The sequence below is a fragment of the Gymnodraco acuticeps genome, unplaced genomic scaffold, assembly GCF_902827175.1.
Source record: "Gymnodraco acuticeps unplaced genomic scaffold, fGymAcu1.1, whole genome shotgun sequence".
Lineage (NCBI taxonomy): Eukaryota > Metazoa > Chordata > Actinopteri > Perciformes > Bathydraconidae > Gymnodraco > Gymnodraco acuticeps.
This window is the reverse complement of record NW_022990772.1, coordinates 954772-977257: the sequence shown is the minus strand read 5'-3', so window position 1 is coordinate 977257 and position 22486 is coordinate 954772. Positions and strand designations below refer to the sequence as shown.

At 42.2% G+C, this 22486-nt stretch overlaps 1 protein-coding gene across 5 annotated transcripts in view; it reads right to left on the bottom strand.

The window, feature by feature from the left end:
- Positions 1-22486, bottom strand: part of gria3b (glutamate receptor, ionotropic, AMPA 3b) — an 86808-nt gene that overhangs the window by 8232 nt on the left and 56090 nt on the right. For all 5 annotated transcript variants that reach the window (XR_004570638.1, XR_004570639.1, XR_004570637.1 and 2 more), the window contains exons 5-13: positions 19264-19317; positions 18199-18360; positions 17361-17528; positions 16824-16928; positions 14636-14737; positions 12668-12874; positions 9952-10325; positions 8729-8927; positions 733-980 (exon numbers count right to left, since the gene is read on the bottom strand). Coding sequence is in view for 2 of the 5 variants with exons in the window: in XM_034232528.1 (XP_034088419.1) it covers positions 733-980; positions 8729-8927; positions 9952-10325; positions 12668-12874; positions 14636-14737; positions 16824-16928; positions 17361-17528; positions 18199-18360; positions 19264-19317 (1619 nt within the window). In the remaining 3 variants the exon portion in view is untranslated. The remainder of the gene's footprint in view (positions 1-732; positions 981-8728; positions 8928-9951; positions 10326-12667; positions 12875-14635; positions 14738-16823; positions 16929-17360; positions 17529-18198; positions 18361-19263; positions 19318-22486) is intronic.

Below are 22486 nucleotides of genomic sequence, written 5' to 3'. Positions count from 1 at the left end.
TCCGTGAGAAATCTAATGCAAAGTAATAATTGTACTAAGCATCATGATAATAATAATTATAAGAAATGGTAGTGATACTACCAATATGAAAGCAGGGGCTTATGCACAGAATCTGTAAATCAGAATGGTCTAGGAAAGGACAAATTGTTTAAGAATTTAAGGAATATGGAGAGATAAGAAAGGCTCATTATAAAAGGTAAAGACAGTGTTAAATCTTGGAAAAGGTGGCATGAAGGGTTACGTAGTTTAGAACTGAAGTGTGCAGGATGGGGACACTTGTCATTGAGAAGAAAAAGTAACAACAACAAACATCATGCAATTAACATTCGTCACAAGTGACAGCGCAGCTTTTAAAAGGCTAAATTGAAAAACCATTGAACTGTTAAATTAAAAGTGACAACACAACAGTCAGGTAGGACAGCACAGGACAGAAGGAGAGATCGAAGGAGAGAGAAAGCAACAGTAAGAGAGACATACATGTGAAATGATTCTTAGCTTTACCTTATCACCTGGATTGAATTACTTGACTATAAATTAGCAACTCTTATCACATCTATAAAATATATAGAAAATACATTTCTTATCATTAAACCTTAGTATCCAAGTGCATTAAAAAGCATACTACCGTTACCTCTGTGTCCATGAAAAAACAACAAGAGAATGAAAACAAGGGGACATCAGGGTAGGTGGAATACTATAACAGGGAGGATATTGTTATATTATTCCACCCACCCTAATGCTGAGCCTTTGGGCGTCGCCACACCGTATCCTTTCGAGTCGAGGTTGCCACCCACTTTCATGGTGTCACAGGGCTTCCGCTGCTCAATGTACTCATTCATGGTGGACTCGAGGAGGAAGGCGAACTTGCCTTTTGACTTTCGTACCCGGGCTACGCCATCGGGTGTGGTCTTAACAAACACTGAGGGTTCAGCGGATTTCATGTATGACCACATCTTCTCATACACTGCTATTTTGGATCGCTGTGCAGGGAGAAAAAAAAAGAGAAAAGTCATTTAGAAACATCCCAAAAATGAATATACATGTAATGGACTTCTTAGGATTGTTGTGCTTAATGATCTCTTTCTTTAAACTGGCATTTTGAAGTATTTATAGACATCTTGTAAAAAAGACAGTGTGATATCTTTAAATACTTCTATAAAAAATACAGCTCATGGACTTGTACGAGATCATGAAGTACAAAAATGTTCAAAATCCATTTATCTTCATCAGCATAAACGTGCTCTTCAAATATTATGCTGCAGCTTGAGGCTCACATTCACCGAGTGAATGAGGACCACACGTCACCTGTACTGTACATAATGTCATGCAAATTGGGTTTTAGTCGAAATACTGGGATATTTGCACTTGGCTATGCAACAATATCTTCAATAATTAAGCTTTTATGTCAGTGAAGTGTGGATAATGATGATTTATATGGAAACTAGCAAAGGTCTCTTGGTGAATTTGAGCCTCGGTTTATAGCCTTAATGTAACTTGTAGAACTTATTAAAGTCATTTATTTTAAAAACAGCGTCCTTAATGTAACATTTCAGCTGTGACTCAGAGGCAACCAATAAGAAGTAAGAGAAGTGAACAAGAAAGCATTACACAGGCACAAGGCAACCCATCAAAGTGACACAGATGAGCCTTTCCCCAGCGCCTGGGGTCAGCTTAGCGAGCCTGTAAAATCTGTGGGAGTTGAGCGCTATCTATAATAAGAATCAATTAAATTATTCAATGCCGCTGGATTTATTTTGGCATAGGCATTTCACACTTTGAACAGATCCTGGTCCAAGCAGAGATGAGCCAGTTCCCGAGTGGCACAGTGTGTTCCTCAGTCTGGATCCCCCATTTCAAATGTGCTTCCTTTTATTAAGGCTAGAGAAAGACGAAGGGTTGGATGGTTTTTAAGGAATGGCTGAATCAAAAGATCTACTGTCTTTGTGTATGTACTATGGACAAGCTGTGGATATACCAGAGATACTCCCCTCCAGTATGCTAAACCTGACAAGGCCACAAGTCCCCCATTTTGTAAACATGTTAAATGATAGGTCAATGAATTCATTAGTTGATTGACTGTGGGGCACAGCGATGATGGAGCTTAATGCTTACATTAGCATGCTAATATGCTCAAAAGAACAATGTTTACATGCTGATGTTTTTCAAGCAGTCATTTTGTATAATGTTCCTCATCTAAGAATGACATTAGCACTGTTAAAGTACTATATGATAATGGAGCTTTTTATTAAAGTCACTGGCATTTTAAGCTAGTGTAGCTAAATAGGGAACATGTGGGTGATGCCCTTTCTCAAATGTTTCTGTTACAAAATTGGACTGTTTCTTTTACGAAATACTCAGCTCGGAAATGTCAAGATTGTAATGGTCATTTCTAACTGTGTATGACACTTGACACAGAGATGTGCTTGATTGAAAATATATCCACAGGTTCATCAATTATGTCAGCAATGGTTAGTCATAACACATATAATGTTATTCAGTAAATTAGGAATGCTAAAATAACAGTAAAGATGATGTGTAGTGGAAATGTATTACTGAAAGTTGAAGATAAGTGCAGCTACATAACTGGATACTGTCCAAACACACTGATCAGTACACAGACCCTTCACTGTCCTCAATTGGTAAAAGCCCCCTTAACAAGAGCATATCCATCTCTAATGGATTTCTATTAATAAACAAAAGCATTAACCTTGACCTAACTAAAGTGCTTTACTGGCTTTATGTAATCATATATGATTTGTTTGCAGGCATCTGTCACAGAGCATCAGGCCAAGGGTGAGGATGAGATGAGACAGCAACATAACACAAATTAAAAAGTCTACATGATGAATGTCCTCTGCTCGGATGAAAGAGCCTTCAAGTTGGGGTGATTGCCGTTCTACTTTAATGCAACGAATAGGTGGGGCAGTCACAGTTGGATGTGATGTTTTTGTTGACAATCTTGTTAAATGTATGCAATTTGCATGTGTGAGACATCATGGAAAGGACACTGGTTTAGAGGAGAATTTCCCCAAAGACCCCGGGCTCATCTGCTCGGCAGTGGGAAAGCTCCCTGACGCCTCCTCGAATGAAGAGAAAAGAATGGATCTGGGCATTGATTACTGACGACAGAGTGTGCTGCCTCAGTGCTTTATGAAGTCAATTCATCAATATCAGAGCGGGGACCAAGTGCGACTACAACCGAAATAGGCAGATTCGTCTCCAACTAAAGTCACCACCAGCGAGAAGTTTAACACAGATTCTAATATAGAGAGAAAAAGACAAACAAATATACAGTGAGATACCCAAGCAGAAAAAAGAGAGATATTTGATTATTGACTGCTAGCACACAAACATGAATAATCACACACATACAAACATAAACACAATGCATAGGAAGTCTAATCCCATTGTCTTTTGAATGCAATCATTCCCACGGCGGTAATTTAAAATGTAATTAGGGAATAATGAGTGCAAAAGTCCATCATCAATGAACAGACCATTTGTTAAGCAATTATAGACTGCCATAAATACAGCTTTGCACATGTGGCTCTCCTTCACACCATATAATGGCCCTGTTAGAACAAATTGCTGTATTCTAAATGTGCTTTCAGGCAATTAATGGGGAGTGGTCACATTGACAGGTATAACGTGAAAAGAAACACAAATGTATGTTGCGTAACTTGCAAACAGCCCTATCTTCCTCCTGTAAATGTCTTTAATGATACTGAAGCAATCGTTATGTTGATCTGCCTATAATGAAGTACCTTAATAGTGGATCTCAGCCAACCCTCCTACCTAGGAGACACACTTACATCATCTGTGTAGGCGTTACTCCTGCAAATCTGTCTGAAGCTGAGCCTCCTTCCGTCTTGCAATAGTCATAAAGACAAACTTATGTCTGTTATTCCAGCCTGGTGTCCTAAGACAAGCAGCAGGGAGAGCATGACTTGCCGTCAGCGAGACAAGGTTAGAGGGAAGCCGGAGGGAAACTGGTGGGTGCTTATTATTCTTCTGGGCAGAAGTCTTTTGAATCACCATGTCCAAATCCCCTGCCGATATGAAGGCTCAGGCACTCATGCTGACTAATGCATGCACATACAAATGAAGGTTTACTTAGAGCAGTTGTCGGGAATTACATAAAAGCATCGGAAAGTTATTTCTTGCTTTTTTCTTTTTACAAGGATGTCACTTTAGTTTAATATTCAGTTAAGTGTTGGAGGGGCAGGCCATTGATATTTTTCCTTATATCTCTTTTTTTAAACCAAGATATTTTTGGGCCACTAAGGGGCAGCAGAACAGGCTTTAAATGTTATATTGCGTACTTTTATAGCAACTGTTTACATACCTAGCGTTGAGGGTTCTGCAGATATAAGCTCCGGCAACAGGAGTAACATTTCTACACACTTTTCCCTTTTTGTTATTGCAAATGCTCCCCTATTATGATCATCCAGCAGCTCATTTGACTGTATGCTGTCCGGAGAAGTTGAAAATGACAATATGAGAAACAATTAAAAAGAACAGTTTTAGGATTAGGTATTCAGGGGAGATTTATATTTCCCCATCAGAATTGAAGGACTTAAATAATGCATGACTCATATGCTAACGGTCTGTGAGTTCTACTTGGTAGTTTTCCCGCATGCAATAAACAGAAGCTGTTATTGTAAGATGCAAATCTGCTAAACCCATGGAATTAAAACAGTGCAGTAATCCAAAGGGCCCTGAATGAAAATAAGTGGATTCTTTTTAGGTAAGGTTTACAGAGATTGGTGACCTCTGTTTTGAAATTGTTATTTACAGTACGGTTAAATGATTTGATTTTCACCCCAAACACTTTTGCCTACATGTCACTATAGGCCTTCCACTGCCTTAGATGATGCAACAGACTACCCTGTGGTTATCTCTTCGCAGTCTAGAGATAAAAAGCTTACTGGACAGAAATATGTTAGTCTGTAAAGTTTTCTGTGATACACCGAAAGACAGAACTGACAGGAATAAAGACAGAGAGATTTGCATCAAAGTGCTTTTTGACAGATCATTAGTAAATCTACAGATGAGATTGAAATCCCCCCCAAAAATGTCATTATATGTCCGAAAAGGAACAAGTGATTAAAAACCAAAGTCAAAGCAATTGCCCTCTCCATTCTAAATGAGCTGTTAATCTGTATTGATTCTCAGTTATGCGGCGTCTCCAGACCTCAGTCCACTACCCTTCGAAGTGCTTTTTATTCTCCCTTTGGCGTCGCAGGCTGCTTTCATAATGCTTGCTCCGACAAACGCTCCACTGCTCATGTATCTGAATTCCATCTCCGAACACCCACCACTACATTTCCTTCTACTTCACTTCCATTTTGTTTGTGGACATTACCACTTCCCCCCCAATATCCTGTATGCCCAGGACTACCTGTATCTCAAGCATGCAGCAATGAAAGTTGAGTCTCTGGTGGTGTACTTTGTCATTGAAGTGCCAAACGCTACGCTCTGAATACCAATTGGTCGTCTTTGATGCTTGTTGCTGGACTCCAATAGCTCCTCTAGCGCCTGCTGTTTGCTTCTCATCTAAAGTTGGAGAAGGCCCTCTGAGGGTGGTACATTCCCTCTGAGGTTATGCCTAACTCGCACTACTCTATCATCACTTGTGTCAGCTTTTCCTTTTATGCAAACAGGCTCTAATCTTTACAGGAGCCTCCCCTTCACTCAGCACTGCATTGAAACACAGTGTGACAAGAGCTTGGGGAATTATGCTACAATAGACTGCATATGATTGCAGGGCAACCTTCGGCTTTCTTGTACAAATCTCCCTGCCAGTGACTCTTCATGCAGGTCTGCTGTGCATAAAAAAGCAACTTATTAAACACTGTGTTGAGCCATGCAGAAGCTTTAGTGTCTGTGCCACGATAGCTGAGACGTGAAATTGATTTTCATGCTTAGTAAAATGCATTGGTGACTGCACTCAAGCTGTTGTTTCCCCTCCCCCCCACACCTGCAGATCAGTAAGATGCATGATGTTTGCTGTTGAGGCTTTGGGTGATGTATAGTCTTTTGAGGGGGAGCAGAAAACAATGCTGCGGTCCCATTTCTCTGCGCAATTATCATTCTTTCATTGTTACGCTGTTAAATGAGGTGCATGATGGGACAGCAGTGTGGTTGTCTTTGATGCTCTCACCCCGGTCTTTACACGTAATTAAACAGCCACATCAGCCCATTTTTATCATCGCAGCCATTATTACAACCCAGCTTCTCCTTCAACATACAATTCAGAATGTAAGCCTTTTGATGGCAGAAAACCTCATCAAGAGGATACACATGGCCTCGCTGGTACAACTCATCATTTTCTAATTACCCACCAAAACACAAATATCCGACTGACTGAATGAAGAGATCCTTGATAAGAATTATAATGATGAAACAAAACACAGTGGTGCGGCGGCGCATGACAGCTGCTACTTTGAGGAAGAACACCGCAAAGCTTGGAGCTATCCCACATTGTTTCAAGGTAAAAGCTGGAGACAGAGGAGAAGCTGGTGCCCAAACATGGAGGGCAGTCTGGGGAAGAGGAGCCAAGAAAGTAGAGCCGCCCTGCCAGGCGCCTAGAGCACTTCAGGCTTCCACTGGGCACGTCGTCAACCGGCTCCCAGGCCAGCTGTCCTACTTGGTTGTGATCGGCAGAATTAGGGGCTTTCTAGGGGCTCTACTCGAATATCTCTTCCTTTGAAAACTCCTCCGCTTCTTCTCCACCAAATAGGCAACGAGCCCTACGTCCAAACTGTCAATTTATCAGGGGCTACAGTCTTGGAGGAATTACCACAGAAGACCAAAAGAGATAAATTACCTGATTTGAAAAACATGAATAATCAAAACAAGAGTTTTATTGCTCATTATTGCTCATTATTGCAAGCCATTTTCAAGTGACTGCATATTTGTTCTGCTTAAAAAGGGAGCTGATTTTTTCTTTATTTCCTTCTTTCCTACATTCCTGTGTTTGTGTGCTACTTGTCAAGCAGTGTTTGGGAACTAAACCAGATGAAATCATCAAACATTAATGCCCGGAGGGGGGGTTCAGAGATGATGACATATGTCTTGTTTGAAACATTGGACTTGACTTAAAACTTCCAGCTGGCTGATGCCGTATGGGTCTAATTAAGCCTGAATGTATTTCCCTGAAAAACAGATCTGAAATAGAACTTTAACTCTTATTAATTAGTGTGGGGTTTCTTTTTGCGTGTCAGCCTTCTACAGCTTTAATTAAAAGTCCCTTGGAGTATCAGTCCACACATGTCATTTGCTATTTGAAGACATGGGGATGTAACTAGGACACTCGTTATACAGAACACAGGGAAACTGCGACTCTCCGACCACCACTCAGATTTTTCTACCATCAGACCCGTGGTGGATTCATTGTCAAGCCTGAAACCTAATCTGTAATTGGCATCTATCTGTCTGTGGTGCAAAGACATATCCCTCATATACACCTGCGCATGTCGGATGAAGGGAAGAGTTATGACAGCCTTTGTAAAGTGCTGTATGGAGAATAGAGTGCTGTTGTCACGCGTGTCATGTGCCATGTTTCCCAAGATATATTACCTTCGCATCGTTTTACAGCCAGCTCCTCAGACACAACCCCTTTAAATATCAAACTCTGTTGACATTATCATGTCCTTTTTTGTCAGAAAAAACAACATGGATTTGATTTTGCATTTCCTTGTTCCGGGCAATTCAACCCAGGGGTAATACAAAGAAATGGCTCTTTCTGCCAACAGCTGCAGCTGTGAAACATATGATTTGTTCTATCTCCTGCTGATGAGTAATGAGGGAGTACAGGATAAAAGACTGTCATGTTGCCTTTTGTCATCACAGGCAGAGTGCTGTTTCATTAATTATTTTTAACTGATTGTTCTGCAAATGCAAAGGATTGGACTGCCGACGCAGCCACGCCACAGGATGAAACATCTATGGATTTCACAGCGGAAGGTTGATCGCCTTCGAGATGCGTACCTTAACTCCTGCATAGGGAGCATGTGGTTGGCTTTCAGAGTCTTATATACCTTCGCTTCAGATTTTACTTAATTTATGACTTAATTGCTCGGCCAGTCCCTCATGCCGACGGACATATTGCTTATTCCATCTGAACCGTCTTTCAGACGGCTCGGTTTGACCTACAGGGCTCTTCTTCATCAGGTCCAATTTGCCAGCCATGGCTAGCAAGCTAATTATATTTCATGAGCTGACCCTTCTGAGTTTGAGCCTGATGTGGGTGCTTTGATTAGCCTCCTGTTTTTATCACCTCAGAGTCTTCCACGTTGTTATCACACTTTCTGCTGACAGCCCCAGTGCCTCAAGGTTGCACACTGCAGTTGTGCCGAATAAATGTAACGTTGATGTCATAAGAGTTCAAGAACTGACTCTCTGTCAACATGCCTCATTTGGGGCAATCTTGTGCGGGTCAAAAGTGCTGTACTAGAGGTACAAAATGGAAAAGCTGCAAGGATGAGTTTATTAGGGACATTACACAAAATGGTCCTCACGATGCAACAGGCCTGAGTGCAAATAGGAAGACTTCGAAAAGCACTGTCTGTTTAGTAAGTTGCTGTGTGTGTGGGTGTGTGTGTGTGAGTGTGTGTGTGTGTGTGTGTGTGTGTGTGTGTGTGTGTGTATGTGTGTGTGTGTGTGTGTGTGTGTGTGTGTGTGTGTGTGTGTGTGTGTGTGTGTGCACTTTTCTGCTTCTACTCACCCTAAAAAACTCTTTTGTGGAGCCTGAGTCCAGAGTGCCATACGCTATCTCTGTCTGCTTAGCTAAATCTTCGGCACTTTCTATAGGAGAGACCATCCTCTCCACTGTCAAGAAGGCAGCCAGGTTGGCTGTGTAGGAGGAGATGATGATGAGGGTGAAGAACCACCACACACCACCGACGATGCGGCCTGACAGAGATCTGCGAGAGGGAGGTTGATGGCAGGGAAAGACAGAATGTAATTACACGGTGACATGTGGCGCCCATCCACCTGCTAAGATGCTAACAGTTTGTGTTTAATGTACCTAATTGCACCGGTAATCAGAATTTACTTGAAAAATAAACCTGCGTCAGCACTCTAAAAACAGCACATTTTCAGGAAAAGTAGCACACTGGCTAAAATAACAAAAGGATTGAATTGGCTGTGAAAAATAAAACAGGGTCAAAGTTCAGCTTCATACCCTTAAGACAGTATTGATAAAACCATTTTGATAATGAGAAATTCAGCTTACAAACTGACACATTCAGGTAGACATATATTAGCTGCAATAAATGTGAAATCAGTTTACCTTCAAATAATGGACGCCTAAAATAAAGGACAGGAAATGAAGATGCTTGAGTTTAGATACTCGTGGTTAAATATTACTCTGTTTCAAATGAAAGTTGATCAGTTACATGTTTACTTTAGTTTAAGAACTGGAGTACTTTCTTTTAAAAAATACTTGAGAATTCAAGGCACATTTCCTTTTTAATGTTAACGTATTGTTGAATTTTGCCTCAGTGCAGTTGCAAAAACGAATGAATCTCATTCAACCTACTGAATTGTAGAATGTGTAGAAACAAAGCCTTTAGAAAGAAACACAATTCTATACGCATTTTTTCAATCTTTCTTGATTTAAAAATGTCAAACATCGACAGGATATGAACTGCTGGTTCCAAGTTGTCGTCATAAACCGTGAACAGCCAATTATATTCAAGAAAATAAAAATAGTCATATGCCAACTTCAAATCTATGCTTCAAAATAACGAGTAGTGGGAACCTTAATGGAAATATGGAAGTGGAATCAATTGTATTGTAATCATTTTAACAAAAAAAAAAAAACTGAAGTAAAGCACAGAAACTCAAAAGTGCAGTTTTGAGATAAATATCCTTTGTTCCCGCCCACCACTGAGTACTGTGCTCTAAAGTTCTCTGCTGCCCTTGTGTCTATCAAAGCGTACCCACCTGGGGGAGATGTCACAGCCCTGCTGCATGAAGGCGCCCAGAGAGAACCAGAGGGAGTTGAAGATACCAAAGTCATTTGGCGGATCTGGGGGCGTCTGGGGGTCTTTGGTCTCGTCCTGTTCATCGAGGTTCCACTCATAAGGACTGAACCGACTGACCAGGAACAGGACCACGCTCACCCCAATATAGGCAAACACTATACACATCCAGATCTCATAGGCCAGCGGGTCCAGGAAGGAGAACACGCCAGGCTTGGACTTTTGGGGCTTCTTTATCATAATGGAGATCCCCAAGCTCATAAAGGGCTTGGAAAAGTCTATCACCTCCTCTCGAACCAGAGTAATGGTGAGAGGTGCAACAGCTATATCTGCTCTCTGGAAACAGGGACATGCACAGTAAGCATTAGTCAAGGCCTGCATAAAGAAACTGATCAATTTAAATTAACTGTATGCTGTGTGAATGACTGGAGCTGGAGAAAGAAAACAAAACAATATTGTTATCATATTTTACAAAAAATAAGCCACTAGCTGTGACGCTTCAAGCGAGTCTGGAAGAAAACACACACACACACACACACACACACACACACACACACACACACACACACACACACACACACACACACACACACACACACACACACACACACACACACACACACACACACACACACACACACACACACACACACACACACACACACACACACACACACACACAAGAAAACAAAGTGGTATTTGCACAATGTTCCAACCTGGGGTATTAGCTAATACATCTGAGATTCAAATGTTTACATTTAATCTGGTTCTTTACCGACATTTTGCCACATTAGTAGAAAAAGCTCACCAAGGCCCTACAAGATTTTCAGAGAGACAGCTTGGACAAAATCCACCGAGGCAGAGGGGAGTTTGAGTCATGTTTGACCGAACGCTTCCTTAATCAGGACCCAAGGACATACTGAAGGAGGGAAACTTTCAATTGTGCTATAAAACAAACCATTTCCTGCTACAGTACGAGACTCGCTGTTTCAATAATTGAATGATCTAAATTAAAATGGAATATTTAATAAGTAGTGAGCTATCTGATGTCTTAAGAGCAAGTGGAATAACCTTTAATTTAAACAGAGGAGTATTAGGTAAAAAGGGTTTCTGCATACAACAAAAACCTGCAAGCCCAGGCTGTGTACTCTTCATCAAATGCCATTCAGCAGGCTGGGTTTCCCAAACATGGCTAATTCTGGCTTTATTTTGTATCCAAGCTGTTTATCTTCCTCCTTTGCTCTGCAGCTTCAATCACACTATGTTATCAAAACACATCCAGGGAGGTGGTGCTGCCTTTTTAGAAAATCACAATGGGTTTCTTTGTAAAAGAAGAAGAAAATAAGTAATCACATTAGACAGTGTTACTGCAGCCAGTGCGTGTGTGATTAATTAAATAACTCTTCAAAGGAGGATAATTATTTGTATTGTGCCGTATTGTCTTTTTATGTAGAAACTGAGAAAACATTGGATTGAAGCAGCACAAGTCTTTTACAAGGTCAAACTAGGAGCAACACAAATAGGGCTAATAAACACGGCTGTTTTCTTTACCCTGTCAACACAGCATTGTGAAGGCGCTATAACCGTTTAATCTCGAGCAGGCGTAAGCAACACTCAATCAATGTTGAGGGAAGCAAAGCAATAAAGAGTAGCCTCGGGCCTAACCTTTAAAAGACAACTAAAATCAAATTAATTTACTGGTCAAAAGGTCAAAATGAACAAAACTATTAGTCGCGGCCCACCTGCTTAAAAATCACAGGCGTGGAAAAACTTGACAGTGACGTAAGTGGGATATTTTTTTCACTCTCCATCTGCAGGGAGTGGACTTTTCCCATTTGAAAGATAATTTGGTGGCGAAAGCACATCAAACCAAGCAATCTCTCGGGCTGATAGTTGGGAAATTGAACAGATGAGGAAGCCTAACCCTCATGCATTTTGTATCTGGCCCCTGTTCAACTACTGTGGCCTCAGAGAAAAGCGAGAAAACGGAGTGGGCGGGCGGTTGGGGGGGGGGGGGGGTGCTGGGGGTTCAGGGGTAATTTTGGAATGCCTGAGGTGTTGCGTGAGCCCGAGCGCTCCTCTGTCAGATGTAAAACACGGCGTGACCCTTCCCTAATGTGAGAGGGTCGACCTTAATGGAGCACCACACATATGGATCTTGTTGTTTCAAACCGCAAACCACCATTTAGATGTTGATTCTGCAGCAGATTTTCTCAGCTGTGAATTTACAATGTGGCATATTCATCATACACATCAAACATTGAACGTAATTACACAATCACTTCAAAGGCATACACTCTTTCATTCATCAAAGTGATTACAGTGTGTTTGCCATATGGACTCTCTGTGTTCATGTACCTACCTCTGTATGTGACTGTGAGAGTGTACTTTCTATGCTAAGCAAGAGGGATTAATAGCAATGAACAGCACTGAGAAATGATTTCATTTTCTCCGTCTCAAGATTATCACCAACTCCCCAATGCTAGAGGCTGCATTTGACAAATTCACTCACAGCTTAGCTTCCTGAGACAGCATTAGACTTTTGAACTGGGCAAGAGCTGACGAGTTCACAACGAGTTGGTGATGACCTTGAGACAGAAAAATGAGATCTCCTCTCATGTTGAAGTTCCTTGCAAACTGTCATGTAATCAGCGAAAACCGAGGCTCCCAGTACTCACCCCATAGACCAGTTCGCCAACCATCCCGTTCCACGTCTTGGTCTCGGGGTCTCGGGCTCCATACTTCCCATCCATTACTATAGACAGTTTGTACTTAATTCCAACATGTTTGGCAATCTCTGATGCTAAATCGACGCAGTAGCCTTCATATCTGTCATTCCCATCCAGATGCATATAATTTTTCTTGTACATCACATAAGGAGCTTCCTGTTGATTCAAACACACGCTGGTTTATTCACTCCCATGCCCTGGCTCACACGTCAGTTATACAGAAATATGCATACATGCCCTCATACGTGCACTCACACCCTCACACACACAGATTGAATATATAATAAGCTGCTATGACCACATCCATGCAGTCATGCATATATAGATGATGCCCCGCAAATGCACAACTATACTGTGATAACCGCAGTGTGATGTTGTGGTCACACTGCTTTCATCAAGCCGTGGCAGCCAGCAGACACCAAGCCCAATGCACCCAGCCTATTTTTGCGCCCCAAGGGTGGCATAAATGGCATAATAAAGGAGGGTTAACGGAGGGGAGTTTATTTATTTAGCGTAGGAGAATACAGAAGGCCAAAATGAGTTTGTATAGGGCTGGGAGTCATTGGTAGGCAAGGTGTGGGTCAGCTCAGAGGTGGGTGGGGATGGGAATGGGGATGGGTTTCATAAGTAAATGCCAGTGACAGGAGAGGGATCAGAGTGCCCATAGTATCTCAACATATTCAAGCACCAATGCGCAGTTAAATGCTGATCATTCCCAAAAGAAAGGAAAGAAAAGAAAAAAAGAGCTGTTCTAAAGAAATGCAAAAAAAATACCCCATCAAAAAAATAATTACATCAGGAGAGCAGGAGCGTGCTAGTTTCCCTCTCCTTTTCCAAACGCTGGTGCAGATCGTCTTTTCTCTTACTGAGCACATGGTCATTATCAAACAAAAGGACCACTCAGGAGAGCAGGCATTGTCATTACAGCCACAAACAATTAGAGTGCAAGTAGGAGAGCAATGGTTTGTTTGTTCTGTGCTGAACGTATCCCCTCACCTTGAATCCATTGAGTGTTCCCCCTCGAGTTAACACATGTTTACCTCCTGACTGTATTTTTCACCAACAGTTGTTAAATGTTTCCTCTCGCTACAGAGTAACACCTTGGAATACAGATGACCTAACTTTGCATAAATACCACAGATAATTATCGCTTTCTGAACATCCTTTCTTAATCCTCTTAAAGTGTTTGTCTGCAGTAATTGAGGTACTGCTTCAGGTGATTATGTTGCCATTATAGTCACTAAATGCATTTGCAGACAAAGCTATCCAATAAACCTGGAACATTTAGTTGAGTAAATACAGTTTGATGTAAATACATCTAAGATATTTTGCTTGTTTATCTTGCTTTGATCTGGGAATATCCCCTTCTAAATCACTGACAGGAAGTTATACTTCAACACAGAACATGTGTAGGAGCAATACAAAATAGATTGGAGAGGCGATAACAAGGAGAAATACCAAACCTGCGTATCCCTCCTCCAATACTGTTTATTTTTGCTTTGCCCGGCTTGAGAAACCATTGCAGTTTCATCCTCTAGTCATTCTTCGGCCAGTCTATCCCAGGTGTCATTGAACATTTACTTGATGAGGACAGACAGGTTTACTTACGTATGCGTTTGTATGCTTTTTGTAATTGATGGAGTCAACCATAATCATTTATACCATTATTGTGATGTCACTGCTACGACAGGCCACTGAAGTATGGAAAATCAAAATGCTTTGACACCCACACGGATACAGTTGAAACACTCCCCCGTTACGGACCGACTGTTTCAACATGTAGTGAGTGGATGGAAAGCAACACAAAAAAGATGTGGTTCTACCCGCCCAGGACAGAATGTATCACTCATTGGAATCAACACCATGACCTTGAGTGGCAGAATACGTGAAACATTTAAAACTGCGTGGAAAGTGTACCATAATAGTAGTGACCACAATCGTTCGGTTTTCCACTGAGTCGTTGGTGACCTGCGCGTCCATAATATTTACAAATCGTGCGTACTCGTTCCAGTACCCAATCTGCGAAGAGAAAACAGCGGTAAGTGAAGCATTCCAACACACGCACGTTGGTATGTAAATGAACATCTCGACAAACAACATCTCGAAATTTTACAGGGAACTGCTATGAGGCAGGGCTCATTAAAAAAAAAAAAAACATGTCATTTCCCAGAGGCCTGCTCCCTCTGCCCATAGTACGACCAAAATAGCAACAAATGAGCAGAATGTTTAAACGGCATAAATGGCCAAGGAATGTAAGCATGGGAAAAGCAATTGATATTTCTATATTCAACATGCAGTTGGTGTCATGATCAAAGATATTATGAGAATCTACTATTGGTTTTTACGATCTACATCAGTTCAAACAGCTCAATGTGCATGAAATTATCTGCATGAGCATACGGCAGACAGCTCCAAGCCCCCCCACCTTCAGTTTCGCAGGTTTTATGGTAAATAATTGATATTAAGGCCTGTGAACTGCATACACGTTTAATAATTAAGCACAATATTCCAGTGGCTGCACAGTTTCTTTTGCACAGTCCTGCCTCTGTAGTTTCTCTGTATGTACAGATGCTTAAGTCAAACCAATGTCAAGTGTTTGTTTGCCCATCTGAAATAATGGCTGCTCTGGCTCACGATGAAACGTGTTGCATATGTTGCTGCCAATAGTCTAACTGTTGCTGGCAAAGTTCTCCCCTGTCACATCTGGTCCACTTTTTTTTTTCCTCAGATCTTTTAAATGTTTGGGCCAGACAGGTGTACAACAGTGCAGAGTTTTTAAACACCAAGTGGAGGCGCTAACACTTCAGCTTTACAAATGGTGGTTACAACTATGGCTATAGTTAGTGCACTTGCCAGAGCAGAGAAAGCTTTTAAATGTTTATTCCGCCACTCTTGTCCGACAGCGATATTTGAGAAGTTATGCTCGGGGGACGAGGCTGTTGTGAAGCCGTGTCACGGAGTTCTGCTCCGGAGGCTAAGTCCTGATCTCAGTCTGAGCAGCTGGGACAGATATCAGGCCATACATCACTGCTGACAGCCACAGCTAAGAACCTTCATCCTTAAACTGTCAAAGGGGTGACTAGGGCTCGAGGTCCTGACAAACTGCTGCCCCACTTGTCTCATCTTCCCTCACTCTCTCCCCCTGACCTCTTATCTCCCACCCTCTCTCTCTCTTCTTCCTCCATGTTTGGCTATGCGATGCTAACTGAAGTGTGGGCTTAAGAGGCCTAGGAGGCAGGCAGCGTAATCACACGTCATATCAGACTGAGCCAACACTTATCCAGCTAACGAGAAATTCCCAGATGTCGCTTGGAACTCTAGGTTTGGAAATAAAACCAGGGGTCATCATATGGTTCCGGTTATAATGTGAACGTACTGCTGGGAATTACCATTTTGAAGAGGAGCCAGAAGGGATTCTTGGATCCCCTTTAAAGTAATTGGTTATCTGAATGGTAATTACTGTCAGGAGAGGACCAAAAATCATATCTACGCTATCACATGGCAGGGAAATAGTCTTAAATCACTCCTTTGATAGGGCAGTTTGAGCCATGCGATCGCAGGCTGTGTGTGATTTGTGTGTCTTGCGCTGCCTCATCAGTGCTGCCACCTTACAGAGGTAGAGAAAGGCAATTAGCGTTACTCTGCACTGTCCTGTAAGCCCTGCTGCTCCCACATGACTGCAAGAGCCCTCAGTATAATAAACTGAGGTATTGGCGCGTTTCAATTTTTCTAGTTTCACACAATCAGTTCCCTCAGAATAGTTTAGGGCAACGTTTTAGCATCCCTGTCCAACATTCATTGAGCTTAGTTATTGTTATCTACCGGAACATTTCAAATTACATGATGGCCAAATCCCAAAAATGTCGAAGTAATGATGATGAAGAAGAAGAAGAAGAAGATTCAACTTATTGTCATTACGTAGTACAGGTACTATGTAACGAAACGGTTTCTCTGCATTTGACCCATCCTAGTGTTAGGAGCAGTGGGCTGCCATTATGTACGGCGCCCGGGGATGATAAACCTTGACGTGAGCAAGCTGTCCACTGTGTATGCTAAAAGGACAGTGGATGGAATGGAGTTGATAGAGGTCTCTGTTTCAACTTACCTTCCTCGGCCCACCTGTTTTCATCTCATAAACGTCTATGGTGAAGTTGGTCCTGCGGCCGTAGTTGTCAAACTGGATCTTCCCAGTCATACCATTCACTTGAACCTACCACGAGGGACAGACACACACACAGAAAGACACACAGAAAGACACACACACAGACAGACACACAGACATTCACAGGGGAATGTGTAATAGCCATCACTTTGCATATATAGCTGGTATTAAGATGCCTGTGTCCATGGAGCTACTAGAGTGTGCGCAGTCTGTTAATCAAATGATGAACTGGATACGCTTTAATAAAAAATGTAGTTTTATGGTAATGAGTGCCTGGATTTGAGTGAGCTCTGTGCAGAGATATCTGCAGGCGGAGGGAGGAGAACAGCTCAGCGCTCTTCCCTTCTCTCTGTCACTTTCCATCTGTATCACACTCTCGCTCCCTATCTCTGCTTCACTTCTTCGAGCCTCTTCTTTAGTTATCAGCATGCCACTCTTCCTCTCTTTCCTCTCTGTTTTTCTTCTCCCGCCACACCCTACCGTTTTGAGAGCTCTCTCGATGTCGATGCCTTGGCTCCAAGGTACGGCAGGATTGGCTAGGCAGTCTCCAGCGCTGCCCCGGCGAGACACATCCACACGTTGGCGCCGCAGGTACCTGAAGGCCTCTGCTATCACCAGGATTGCATCATGGGTCAGAGCTGAAGTGTACTGAACAAAGTAAAAAAGAAAGCAGTGCACATGGTGAGAGGCAGAAGATGAGATAAGATTACCGTTTTTGTAGTTTTTATATAACCTTCAAGGTCTGGATTATAAGTCAATTGAGACCCAGTGGAAGTTGGTGCAGTCCATGTGTTGATTTCAGTTCCCCCAGGTCAGGTCAAGCTCTGACGCCTTGCTTATGACAAAAATAGCTTCATTAGACAGATTTCATTAGAAAAGCCAAGACTCGTCTGACGGTCAGCACCTCTTTCAAAACTTTAGTGGAGAGTTGAGAAGTGAACAGAGCACTTGTGTGTGATTTTGTCTCCCACGCACTTCCCCTCAAACTTCGCCTGACCTTTTCCCCACTGAGGGTTGAGCCACTTGCTTGTTGACCACAGCACCATGACCAAATCTAATTAAATGCCATTCAAAATCCATTTCTTCCTTGATCATTGTTTAATTAGATGTAAATTGAAACTGCAGTATAACCTTGCCTCGCACCGCCTATCGATATATTGATTGCTTGAAGGGAAGCAAAGAGGAGGAAGCAAGGGGTGGGAGGAAAGGCAGAATGACAAAGGCAAACTGAGGATGAGAGGAACCGATGGAGAGCACTTCAGAAGGGCTGATTGGTGTATTCTGCATGCAAAATTGAAAGGCCTTGCAAGCAAAGTACCTTCAGAGGAGTGTTTCGGGCTTCTGGGAATTCTCTTTCATCTAGCCGCTCCCAGCGCTGCATAAACTGCTGCACTATCGGGTTCTCAGGGTTGACGATCTGAAACCCAGAAATGTTGGCTCCACCAGCGAAGACTTTGTCCAAGCTCACATTAGTAAATCCCTGAGTTGAGACAAAAGGAGAGGAGGGGATTCATGTCACATGTTTTTTTTATATAATAAAAGCTGGGGGAAAGCACCACAACATGTTAGCAGCTATAAAAGAGTGACATGTGTTTACCATTACACCGAGGCAAATGTTTTTCTGCTGCAACCTGAGTTCATGTGCTGAAAAACAACCTGCCGTTAGACATTCTGTTTGTGTCTGTTCATGAAAGACAAAACAGTAACATTGGACTAAACCTGGCCTAGTTTTATTTAAGGAAACCAACAAAATAATATTTTCTGAAGCATTTTCTAAATCCTCTACTGCTCCAGCTGACTATAAATGTCCTACTTTAACCCAGAGCTATAACATGGAGCTACTTATTTTTATGGTCAAATAGTCGTCTTCAAGAGTGGCATTGGGTCATGGAGACATGCATTTGCCTGCATAATCACAACTTCTAAAGTCGGTGAAAAAGCAGCAGGGGATCAGCCAATGAGAAACGGGGCCGGCCCCCTCTAAAAAAAAAAAAACCTCTCATGCTAATGTCAAGGCTAAATTAACATTTAGTGGGAGCAAAAGATGGCTGCCCTCCAAGAATGGCAAAAAAGGTTAAATGCTGTTTATTTGTAGACATTAAACTATAACAAAATATGGGCATATTCAGTTATGGTAAATATGGAGTCTGATGCTAGATTGTGATTGATTAAACATGAGTAATAAATATAATAAGACAAATATATACAGTAGAAAGAAAGAAGCACAATATATACACGCCTGTTTTTTCCTGATTTCATACAAAAGCCTATAATCCACTTATTGTGCAGGCACATTAGTGCTCATGGCTGAGACTTAGTCGCATCACACGCAGCAAAAGCAGGTTCCACTTCCTCCCAGGGGAGCGGCTCGGTTATTACTCACAAGATTGGCCAGAATGTAGTGGTAACCACGGCTGTTCTTCCCCAGGGTCACAACCTATGGGGGAGAAAAACATCGATACAGTACCCATGAGAAGAGAGCTAAGAGCCACGACTTGTATAAGTGGCTACAACAATCTCTGTAAATGCCTTTGAGCATGCAGGATGCCAACTGTAGGTAAAACAAAGAAAAGCCGGCATCTGCATTATAACAAGAAATGTTCGTAAGGAGGAGATGATAATGAGAGAGAAACAGGAACAACGTGGAAAACCCTTCAATATTCTGCTCACTTTGATGTGATTCAGGGTGCAGAGACATGAGTCCCCAGCAAATGTTGGACAGAAGGTAGAAATAGGGAACAAAAAACATATCAAAGGAATTTGCGGGGAGACAGTGAGATGTAGATCTCGCTCTGCTTTGAAAACATCACACCTTCGGAGCATAACAGCATGTTTCAACCCACGCAGCCAGACTGAAAATAGTAAGTGGTGTTCTAAGCCATTCCATCACTTTAGACCATATGCTGCTTTTTATTCCAGATTTTCTTCTTCCTTTTGTTCTCGGCCTACTGATAAATCAAATAGTGAGTCCCTAAATTGTCTTGGCTTTTTTTCTCATTACATGCTGGACAAGGTTTTTGACTGGGAGGTCTGTTATTTATGAGTTTGCCGTCTGCTGTGGATTGACTTCTGAGTGGCTGCCATGCAGAAACCTGTCAACCATGTCTCGGTTTTCATCTGCGTTCTACAAACACAGCGACACAAGTTTACAGCAAAATCAGCATGTTTGCACATGTTCTGGCTCTGTCACAAAAACAAACTGTCAGTTTATCATCTGTTTGTGTGTGTGTGCGTGTTAGGCTGGGAATGTTGGATATTTGTTACCCTGGATCATTTACGACTTTCCCGCTGAGTAGGGGAGAGTGATGAAAAGCAAACGTGTGTCTTTAGTTCCGAGGCAAAACACAGATCTTTAAAGGACGTTTCCAGTTTCACCCGTTAGAATTACAGCTTTTAATTGATCCATTGTGAACTTGAACTGAACTGGGTGCGCTAGTATACAGTAGCGCCAAACAATAATCCTCGCTGTGATTGAGCACCTCTTTCTCGGAAATCTGAAGGTTGTTCTTGAAAAAGGGAAATGTGTAGTTTTCAGCGCACAAGGGAGTATAAACACACAAAGCCTTTCGCCACGCGATAAAGCTGCTTGAGTGGGTCAGCTTTCTATGACAGCTTCCCCATTATTATGGTTTTAAACCTCCAACGCTGTGGGGTGTCAGACAGAGAGGAACAAACCAAGAAAGAGAAATAGAAACAGAGAGGAAATGAGCTGCTTATAATGCAGAAAGAGCAGGTGTTGGCGTTTAGAATCCATCAATCTGAGTCTAATGAGAAAATGACAGACAGCTCCATAAAAAGACATCTCTGCAGAACGCCTCTGATAGCGCAGCTAGATGGATGTAACTATCCCAAAGTCGAGCTTTCAAGACTTTTAGCTCTGCTGCATTTTCTTGAACAAACCCCAAAGCTTCACACTGCTTCACCCGGTGCTAACCTTGACCCTGGAGGTAAGTCTCCTCACACCTGCGTTGGAGCTGGGCAGAGAAAGGCCTCACCTCCCGCCTGCAGCTCACAGTCAGCCTGGCAATGGCTACAAGCAGCGACCTTGGAATGGAGCACAGCGAGACACTGATCACACACAACCTCCGCCAACCTCTCCCCTCAGCCCTTTAATTAGGCAGACCGCAAGACCCGACTCCAGTTGAGACGGAGAGATCTCATTGTAACTTGTTGTGTACTCCGCTGATTGCCCCAAATCTCTCCGGTACTGCAGATGGTGATAACTGCCTTTTAATGATGTTGATAAGAAAAGATTCTCTTGTATTTCCATGTTAATCCAAAACTATTTGAGCAATAACACACCATTATGGAAAACAATATTTGCTCAGATAAGACAGAAGTAGATATTTTATTAGCTCAGTGGTGTATACAATTGAGCGGCAGTGCAAAATACTGTTACGTTACAGACCTAAGAAGGCATGGTTTTGGGAAACACATTTTCTCAGAGTAGGCTAATCGGATGTATATCATGCATAAAGACTATAAACACAGGGGAAGAGCTTCATGTGGTTCTGTTTATAGTTTAAAAATACAATGACCAACAACTAAACATCACTTAGTAAGATATTGTGTCTAGTCTGGATATTGTTTATTCTGCATACAAACAGAAAAAAAGGTAGTATTATGGCTTAAGGGGATGAAAAAGGAAAAATACGGCTGCTCTTCAAAGCTGGTTTTAGAGTGTTGCAGTGATGACTCATTTATTTAGGCCGCCCGGAAGTTAGCTTTACAAAAGGGTCCCTCGACATAAAGAAATTGCATTTTACCATTGGATTTCGGTAAATTGCAGAAAATAAACTCTGTGGAAAACAAACATTCATGATACTGAACACGTTTCTTAAGTAGGATAATCTCCACATATTAACACCACTTTGTGAATTTTGAAGCATTAATTAAATCGCCAGAAGTCAAAAGCTAACACCAGGCTTTAAAGGTCCCATGTCATGGCCATTTCCACTGATCATAATTCCATTGTTGAGGTCTACTAGAATAGATTTATACTGTGCAATTTTCCAAACTCACATTGGTTTCGCATACAGCATCTCTGTAAAGTAGGCTATGTGTATTCAGCAGTATTCACTCTCTCCACTAAACGGCTCGTTGCAGCTCTTGCCCCCCCCTCCCTGTGAGCCGAGTGTGCTCCGATTGGTCGGGACCAGTCGGGACGTTGTGAATCGCGCTGAGCTCCGTGGAGGTGTGATTTCCTTGTTTAGCGATACACAGCGAAACACAGCCAAACTCACCCTGAGCACACACAAAGTCACAGCCGAAGTAAAAACAATAAGTGTGGCTTGATATTGAGTAAGAAAAAGGTTGATAAACGCTGTGAGAATGGGTCTGCAGAGAGAATGGGTCTGCAGGGAGAATTTCGCCGCGATCCCAACTGTCTGTTATCAGCCTGCAGCCAGGGAGGAGAAATCAGCAGAGCTGCCTGCACTGGACGTAACTTAACGGCTCCACGGATTGGTCCATTTCGTTCCGGGGACGACATGACATCATGATGTACCCGGAAGAATCAAATGGACAGTGACGTATCTCCAACGAGGCGTTTTGGGGAGGTATTTTCTGTTTTAGAGTTTTACTCGCTACATGGTGTACTTTGAGGG